Genomic DNA, 9,946 nt, shown 5'->3' with positions numbered 1-9,946 from the left:
GCATGATACGTCAACAAACTTGATGCTGCACCAAAAATTGTCCTCTGGGCTTATAATAAACTTTGAATCTTGAGATACCCGTCCGTGTTCGCAGGGGTTTGGTATCAAATAAATACATTTTATGTACCGTAACATCAACTACGTGTCATCAATCTCAGGCCTTTTGGTTTCAAATACATTTTATACTCAATGGTTTATATTTACGATATATTTTTACAGCATTGAGCAATCCAGCACCATAAATTGCTTGCAGCTCTTCTACTTGATAGATAAAACAGGGTAATGTGCAGCTAGATCAGCTGTTCCTCAATCTTGAGCTTTCAGTGTTGTTAAGGAAAGGGTGAAGCTGATTGGTTGGTTCTTGTCAGATGACCAGCGGTCCTCTTGTGGCATTCTGAAATGTTTTTATGTCGAAGACCCGTTCCTCACAAACTCACAATCTTAAGTTTATCATCGGTAGAAAGTCAAATGTTTCAATAGCCCACATTTCAGACAATTAATGAAAAAAACACAACCCGTGCAACAGTTTAGAAACACGGCTACTGGAAACCCTTATGTAATGTTTAACTTTTGATGGTTTGTTATGTTTGTAATGGTCCTTTTAGTGGAAACCATTAGAATTTCTGTGATGATCTTTTTCCCAGCAGATCAGATCAGAACTTTACCAACTAAACACTGGGTCAAAACCTCTCTAAAACCAGCCTGCTAACCAGCTATGATCAGGCTGGATGACCAAGGTTAGGCTGGTTTGAGCTGTTTTTCAGCAGGGTTGTAATGTTGTTTCCAATATTGTCCAGCTGATGAAATGTGTTTCTGACAAAATCTTTCAGTAGACGAAAACTTCATAAAACAGTTGTGAAAATGATGTAAGCTAGGACCTTTTAACGCATAAATATCTGCATGCAGTGCAACTGATTGTGATTTTGAATTGATGCAGGAACATGGCTAATTAAATGCAATCATTTTACAGTTAATCAAACTGTAAATATACTGGATCTGTATTTATTTGACTACAGTGCAAGCATGAAAATGCCAGAATTACTAAAGACAGTGGACAATGAGCATCAAATATTGAGTTACAGGTGGTAGAAACACCTAGTGAAATGTCATTATTCATTATGTCATACTGACATCATTCAGCATCAATCTTCATCTGTTCAATATGCAGCTGAATAAAATGAGTGTAAGCACGTACTGATGTGTGATAAACTGAAGGATCAGTGTGTTTGAGGGCCATCAGTGTTTGGACTCACAACAGTCAGAAACATAAGAAACAGCTCAGTGAGCGTCGTGATGGTCTGTAATGGGCAGGAGGAGGAGTTTGAGAGAGAACCGGCTCGACCGGTGCAGCGTTTCACTGTAATTTCCTCCTTTAGAGTCTTATTAACTCTCCTCAATATCATTCGTACACAAACACAAGGACAAGAGAGGAGCGAGACATTCGTCCAGAGCTTCAGATTACAGGTAAGATCTTCACACCTGAGACGGGCAGAGCAGCGGACGCCTAAAAGAGCAGTAGAAACTCTCACTGCATCTTATAAGACATCAAAGTCACTTCTAAATTTGCTCATATATGCCTGTATGAACATGTGCATGTGAACTTGAGCTGCTCAGTTAATTTACAACTCTGAAGGACTGCTGATTAACTCGACTCACAACAACAACCGGACAGAGAGTTTAACCCGGTCTCAAGGTTTCAAGTGCAAAGAGAAAGAAAGTCTAATGCTTCCCCGTCTGTCAGAGTCCAAAAGAGTCTCAGAATGTGATGAGGAGGACCTGAAGGAGAACTGTGATTGAATTCTCTGACATGCAGCCTGATGAAGTGATGCAGATCTCATTTATTTTACATTTACACAATCGTTAAACACTTATCTAAATTGGATTCAAGGTATATTTGATCAAATCTGGCTTTCCCAAGGAATCGAACCTATGACCTTGGTGTTGCTAGTGCCATGTTTGTTTGTCTAGTTTGATTGCTTCGTCAGGGTTTCTGAAGGAACATTTAAGACCAAGTAAAGAAAATTGAAGGGATAAATGTAAATGTATTACTTTTAACTGAAAATAATTTTAATAATAATAAAAATCTTAAGGTCTGAATAGCTTTGATCTCAACCACTAGAATACAAAAATATATTTTACTATACCTTCTGCCCTCTAGGATTGAAAAACTATGGAGGGCAAAATATATTTTAAGAAAATAAAATACATTTATATTTTCGAAAATTGCTAAGACGTATATTGGTAAAAATCTAGTTATGTAAACATATTTTATCAAAAACATTTTTGTTCTTTTTTGAAATGTATATAAATATATTTGAATATAGTACTGGGCAAGGATTACATTTTTAATCGTGATTAATCACATTGTTATGCACAAAATTCAATAATGCATTCAAAAGTAGTGTATTGTGCAATTTTTCCATTTAAAAGTACTGCTATATGAACAAAAGTGCACTTTAAACAAATAAGGTGCTTTTTTTACAGCAGTATTCCCTTTATATAGTAGCAGTTAAAATATTTCTTGTAAATCTCAATTTATAACATTAATGTAATCAAATTAAATATAAAACCAAAGCTATTTGCCAATGCCAGGGCATTAATGTTTTTACAGAAAATATTTTATAGTTTGTTATAGAAAAACAAGTTATGCTCAGAGTCCAGGGGCCCATTCTTGGTACGTCGATTAATACATGAGAAGATTTGAAAGACTCCACATCTTCTAATCGTGATAACTGATCTCTGGCTAATTTGGTTCTTCAAATGAATTTGTGGACTAGATTAAAATCTATATTAATTTGTCTAAGATCAGTGTGCATTCTCGCAAAACAGCAACATAATGACATCATATAGCCTTAAAGACATCTGACACAAAAACTTGACGAATTTCTGGACCTTTATAAGGAAACAGCCAAGCAAATAAACCTACATAAATGTTTATAATAGATCAATGAAATGTGCACTGTTTTTATTTTATTTCAACTTTTTTTTTTACATGATTCCCAACTATTTATATTCATGATTCTAGTATTTGCACAGGCTTTACATTTTTATCTCAATGTTGTAATTAGCAATTCATTTAATTGTATCTTTTAAGAAGATTTGTTACGTGACAGCATTAATCAAAGTTTCTTAAGGGTCAAGATCAAGTTGTCTGCATCTGCGCTTCATCAGGCCACTCCCATAATAGCTGTCATCACTCAAATTAATGCACGACACAGATGAACTGTATAGCAAAACTAATAAGTAATTATTTTATCACAAATAGAACTTTCCATGAGTAAAACGGTGTCTTTAGTATTATATACTACACATCATTATTTTCAAATAAATTTTTATATTATTATTATTTTAAATTCTTTTCCCTGGATCAGTAGGGTACTCTTGTAATAAATTAGCTGTGGCTGGGACAGATTTTTAAGTATCAATTCCACCTAAAAAGATGCAATCTTATCCTGTTTAAATAAAATAAGCCGCCTTCCCAGCAGGTTTAAGGCCAAAAGCCCAAAGTATACTTTGTATGCGCAGGTCACACGTGCGCATTTTACTCTTGCAGTAATTAGTTTATCTGGAAGGTGGCAACCCTGCCGTGGGGGTATCGATTCACAAGGTAGCCAAAGAAAAACTGCGTAAACAGAACAAACCAGAATGCGGGTTAGCTGCAGCGACAATGGAGGCCTACATAGTGCGAAGATGTTAGAAAACATCCTCATTTGTACAACTGTAGCATGAAAGAATACAAAGATATTTATATGGGTTTTAACTCATGGCGAGAGATTGCGCAAACACTGGCCCCATTGGGCCAGGAGAGGTATTGCAATTTGGCACAAAGCGCATGCGTCGAACATCTGTGTACGCGTACGAGTCAAATGAAGGATACTTTGCAGGGCTGTGGAGATGGTTCTTACTACAGAACACAAGATCCAGGGGGCGAGGTTGAATCCAGATCCAACTCCTCCCACCTTACATATACCTAAACCTACCCATCTCCACCCCCTAGATGTGGATCCAGCCCCGCCCCCTGGATCTTTGTTCTGCAGTGAGGGGCTACTGGGGCTGTGCATACAACTGTACGCGTACGCTAACATATGCAAAAAAATTTACTTTATGCTACGACAGCAACCAATCCAAGATCATGCCAAATCATCAATAACCAAATCCAGCTAACTGAGTTAGCGACGTATGAAGAACGGGCCCCAGAGCCTCGATCATAACATTATAACAGGCACCTTCCGAGTAGAGACCTGCACTATCGCGGGACCCAAAGCAACAGAGTGCGGCATGGGACAACACTTGATGGGCGAGTGCGGGCGGGTAGAGACTCATGTGTGCTGGATGTGGGAGAATTAGGGTGTAGTCACACTAGGCAATCTTAACCGTGCCCGAGCGTGTTTGACCCCCAAAGCCTGGTTCATTTGACCCCCAAAGCCTGGTTCATTTGACCCCCAAAGCCTGGTTCATTTGACCCCCAAAGCCTGGTTCATTTGACTCCCAAACCCTGGTTCATTTGACTAGTGTGATCACTCCGGGCCGTGTCCTTCGTTTAGCTGTCCATGGCTCGGTTGGAAGAGGTGGGCCAGAGCGTGGTTCAAATATATGTATCAGCGAGTGCGAGCGCTAACCGTGCCGGAGCTTGGAACTTATATGTGCAGCATTTTGAGCAGCAAGAGTGATAGATCTGTAAAGCAATATTGTGAGAGGACCGTGTGTTACCGCGTTCCAAATTACTCAAAATAATAAACCATAAAGTTCACAAAATGATGCACTCCACTGTGCTGAGCGAGAGCACTTCTCTACTGTCTTCACGTGATATCGGAAACTTCCTATTTCCCACTTATGAAGTCATGATTACGAACACGTTGTATTCTTTTCTGTTAAAAATAACAGTAAACAGTGGTTTGTTAATGTTGATGCTTACTAGCCTACATCATTTTATTGGGAGTGCTCCTGCAGTCTAAAGGTGCATTCATGCTATATCGGAACTCCCGTAATTACGAGATGCCAACTTGTAAAAAGCATTCACATCCTCGTAGAGCTCGTAATTATAACTTGTGTTTGAACTGGGAGTTTTCTGAGAGCTATGACTTGTACCACGTGACCGCTGCACCACCTGACCACCGCAGGCTCTGCTTAGGTGTTGATAGTGTTGCCATAGAAAAGCATAATTCTGAGTCTGAGGATGTGAACAGCTCCGAGTAGAACGTCATGTGTCATCTCGAAATTACGGTAATTACGATATGGCGTGAACGCAGCATTAGACCCACCCCAAATGCTCTCATTGATTGAGACGCTTGATGACACCCATCCCAAGTGAGTACTGGTCAACATCCCACCCCTCCTGTGACCCATGGTTTGTCTGTATCCCTGCATCCCAGTGTTCATACTATCCATCCTAAATAGTATGTGAGATTTGAATAAGTGTGTCCCAAAGCATGGTATGTTGAAAAGAGTATGCCAAAAGTCCCCGGATGGTCTACTATTTCAGGTCGATTTTTGAAGTGTGGATCCGTGCACATTCTAATGGCTAAAATTGCCCACAATCCATTGTACTTTTTGTGAAGGATTCGGTCCAGAACAAATAAAATGCGTTAGAAAAACTACAAACGTGGTGGATGCACACGATCGACCGTTAGGTGGAGAGGTTTACAAAAAGGGGTTTGAGTTACTAATCATCAAAATTTAACCTAGTAAAAAATATTTATTTATTGTTATCCGTGTTATATTTCATCTGCAAAAGCAATGTGAACTTTTATAAACATCTGTTTGGTAGTTAACTTTTAAATGTATTATTATGCAGAAAATATGATTTCTCTGTATGAAAGACCTGCAGCTGGCTGATCAACGAGCTACTTATTTTCTCTCCAATACGGTAGGAAGTTCAATGAAATGAAATGTGGAGGATGTTAACCGTGATAAGATGACTGACAGACCAGTTTACAGTGATAGGCTGCGTGTAACCAATGAGACTGAGCGGTCCGTTAAAGACGCACTTGTGTGACATGATAGTATGTCCCAAAGCTTGCCTACTCTTTTACTACTTTTTCTTCACCAAAAGAGAACATACTTTAAGGGCGTAGTATAAGTAGGCAAATTTGGGATGCAGCAACATGTGTATTCAGAGCCAGTGAGCAACGGACTTTCATATTGGCATTTCTGTCTTGTTTTTTAGTGGAACTGCAAACATCTAAAGATTTACTGGAGATGTAAAATGGCATGTCTTGATTAAGTCTTGTTTGATGTTTAGATGTTTGTACAGGAAAACAAGACAGAAATACTGAGGAATTTAAGACATTTTAATGCCGTCATTTGAGGAAGCGAGAATTAAGACTTTTTAAGGCCCGCATAAATCTTGGTTGTTGTAGTTGAGAGATGGTGAAGGCTGATTTTCGCATCTCTCCTCCTCCTTCAGCATGACAGATCACGTGCGGCGCATGGTGTCCAAAGACGGCCGCAGTAACGTGAAGATCGATAATGTAGAAGGGATGGTTAAGCTCTTCCTGCACGACATCTGGACCACGGTGGTGGACATGAAGTGGCGCTACAAGATCACACTGTTCACCTCCACCTTCATCACCACGTGGTTCGTGTTCGGAGTCGTCTTCTACCTAATCGGCCTGAGGAACGGCGACTTCCATGCCGACCCGTCGTCCAATCACACACCGTGCGTGTTCAACGTGGACACGCTGACCGGCGCCTACCTGTTCTCGCTGGAGACCCAGACCACCATCGGCTACGGCTTCCGGCACATCTCCGAAGAGTGTCCTCTGGCCATTGTGACGCTCGTGCTGCAGCTGGTCATCACAGGGCTGGCCGAGATCTTCGTGACCGGCGCGTTTCTGGCCAAGCTGGCTAGACCCAAGAAGCGTGCGGGAAGCATCAGGTTCAGCCGCTCGGTGGTGGTGTGCGATCGCGGCGGGGTTCGGTGTCTGATGGTGCGCGTGGCCAACATGAGGAACAGCCTCCTGATTCAGTGTCAGCTCTCAGGGAAACTGCTGTCCAGCCACATCACGCAAGAAGGTTTTAAATCTAACTGTATTATTGTGAATTCAGGGGTTCCACAGGGCTCTGTGTTATCACCTATTTTATTTTCTACAGTTGATATCAAAAATTATTTTACCATACAAAATCATGTTATTGTTTATTCAGTACTGATCTGAATAAGATATTTTACATAAAAGATAGTCCACAAGAGAAAACCCAATAGTTGAATGTATGAAAATGACCCTGTTCAAAAGTTTACATACACTTGATTTTTAATACTGTGTTCACTAGCTAGGACCACGCCACAAACGAGCTATGAAATAGTGAGGTGAACAGAGTGTTGAGGAAGAGTAGAAAGAGGATGAAGGGGTAGAGGGAATGGGATAATGGTCAGGTTGATCAGGGCATCTAGAATTGATGGCTCAGAAAGACTCAGGGTGGGGGTACCGTCTCGATCATATATTTAGGCCAGACAATTAGGACCCCCCATACAACCTGAAAGAAGAGAATGTGGGATAAGGTTGGCTGAATGGACAAGAAAGGGAGGGAAGGGTGGGTTAGAGAGAAAGAGACAAACAGTACAGTATGAGGCAGCCCAATATATGGAGGTTTCGGGAAGTCAGGTGATTGTTTGGGGCGTCAGCAAACCAATTAACTCCCTTTGTTACCTGAATGATCCACAGCTGTGTTTTTTTGTTCAGTGATAGTTGTTCATGACTGAGTCCCTTGTTTGTCCTGAACAGTTAAACTACCTGCTGTTCTTCAGAAAAACCCTAAACTGTTCACGCCAAAATGAAAATTCTGTCATTAATTACTCACCCTCATGTCGTTCCAAACCCGTAAGACCTTCGTTCATCTTCGGAACACAAATTAAGATGTTTTTGATTAAATCGGAGAGCTCTCAGACCCTCCATAGACAGCAACGCCACTGAAATGTTCCCAGGTCCAGAAACATAGTAAATACATCGGTAAAACAATCCATGTGACATCAGTGGCTCAACTTCAGTTTTGCGACGCTACGAGAATACTTTTTTTTGTCAGATAGCTCTCCAATTTCATCAAAAACATTTTAATTTGTGTTCTGAAGATGAACAGAGGTCTTACGGGTTTGGAACAACATGAGGGTGAGTAATTAATGACAGAATTTTCATTTTGGGGTGAACTAACCCTTTAAGTACTAAACTGGTATACTTAAAGTCTGCTAAAGTGGAACAACTCATTTTGTACTTAATGCACTTTATTTGTACTGACATCCAACTAAAGATATACTGAAGTATATTTCATTGTGCTAAAGTGGAACTATTGCAAGTTTACTTCAGGTACACTTTAAATATCTTGCATTAAAAGAACAATATTATTCAAAGATCATAGAATCCTTATTAATAGTGACATTAAAACACATTTTAGGCTTAATATTAAGAAATGTGGATTGTGCACAAGTAGTACTCCAAATATAGTTTAATTATAACTTTTATGTCAGTAAATATGTTAATAGATTTGAACTATATTTAGTATGAAATAAATGTATTTTAAATATATTGATTCAAGAATGTTTAGATATTTATACTAGAAAACGAGACAAAAATACTAAGTAAGAAAATAATTTTTTTACAGTGTAAGACAAATTTGTATCACTGTATTTTTTATCTTGAAGGCGAGAAGAGCCTCGTGCATCAGACTGCCGTGGACTTCCAACTGGACTCCAGTGGCGAGTGTCCGTTCCTGCTTCTGCCGCTCACCTTCTATCACGTGCTGGATGAGCGAAGCCCGCTGAGGAGCCTCACGGCCGAGAACCTGCCCAAACAAGACTTGGAGCTGCTGGTGACGCTCAACGGCACCATGGAGTCCACAGCCGCCAGCTGCCAGAGCCGCACATCTTACCTGCCGCAGGAGATCCTGTGGGGCTGCGAGTTCAGACCCGTGCTGACCCACACGGCCGGCGGGAGACTGGCCACAGACTTTAGCTGCTTCGACAAGGTGCAGGCCTGCAGCGAACTGCCGATGATCCACAGCAACACCGAGAAGCTCCAGCTGGAGGAGGAGTACAGACGGGAGTGAAGAGACCAGACGGGAGTCAAGAATGTGCTGAAAACCAGCCTAAATCATGCTGGAAGAGCATTCCGACCGCGGGCCAGATCTGGAAACGTGGAGCACTGGAATACAGCAGAATGGAACAGCATTCAACAGTCAAAACACTGCAGATCAAAACCACTCGATTTACTTTATTCTTGATCCTGGTCTTATTGGTAATCATTCATCAGTGACTGATTGCTGTGATCAAAGCTGAATTTTAGAAACCTCAAACACTTTTGAGAAACATTTAGAACACTTCTCAACACTTTTGATCAATGTAATGCATCCTTGCTCAATAAAAGGATTAATTTCTTTCTTTTATTTTTTTAAGGTAGCGTATCAATTCAGTTTTGATCACAGAAAGAACTTACATTTTATTATATATTCACATAGAAGACAGCTAATTTAAATAGTAATATTTTACTCTTTTTTTCTGTATTTTTGATCAAATAAAATACTAGCAGAAGAGACTTCTGAACAGTAGTGTACACTTCAAATCAAAATTACTGTATGTAGTTATTTCATGTTCTGGTCTTATTGGGATTGATTCATCAGTAACATTATTTAAATAAATCAATATAGTGACTTACTCGACCATCCATTGCTCTTATTTATTGTGCACTTTCACCATCCAATCAATTCTGGATTGTTTTTTGGTTTTCTGTATATTTCAATCCATTTCATACATTTTTAATTGTTTTAGGAAAAATATCTGATTCATGTTTCTCCAGATATAAATATGTAACACATTTATAAAATGTTTTAAATTCAACAAACTCTGCAGTGAAAGATACATTGTCTTGATTGTAGAGTTCAAGACTGTTGTGGCAACAGAGACGCTTAGATGACATCTGTATGTGTGTGTGTGTGTGTCAGAGAGTCTGAGTGTGTGTGT

The 9,946-nt window shown here is 39.9% G+C and overlaps 1 protein-coding gene across 1 annotated transcript; it reads left to right on the top strand.

The window, feature by feature from the left end:
- The first annotated feature begins 1,407 nt into the window (after positions 1-1,407).
- On the top strand, positions 1,408-9,821 carry kcnj15 (potassium inwardly rectifying channel subfamily J member 15). Its single transcript, XM_079410354.1, has 3 exons — positions 1,408-1,464; positions 6,407-7,014; positions 8,633-9,821. The coding sequence occupies exons 2-3, from the start codon at positions 6,408-6,410 to the stop codon at positions 9,034-9,036; spliced, it is 1,011 nt and encodes a 336-aa protein (XP_079266480.1). The 5' UTR covers positions 1,408-1,464; position 6,407; the 3' UTR covers positions 9,037-9,821.
- Positions 9,822-9,946: the final 125 nt, after the last annotated feature.

Source organism: Barbus barbus, assembly GCF_936440315.1.
Source record: "Barbus barbus genome assembly, chromosome: 47".
Taxonomy (NCBI): domain Eukaryota; kingdom Metazoa; phylum Chordata; class Actinopteri; order Cypriniformes; family Cyprinidae; genus Barbus; species Barbus barbus.
Note: the sequence above shows the minus strand (reverse complement) of the source record. Positions and strands in the feature narration are given on the sequence as shown.

What these genes read in the sequence shown, in the direction of transcription:
- kcnj15 (XM_079410354.1), top strand. Translation starts at nt 6,408, where the DNA reads ATGACAGATCACGTGCGGCGCATGGTGTCCAAAGACGGCCGCAGTAAC. An exon ending in CAGCCACATCACGCAAGAAG is followed by an intron (nt 7,015 to 8,632) that starts GTTTTAAATCTA and finishes TTTATCTTGAAG; the next exon opens with GCGAGAAGAGCCTCGTGCAT.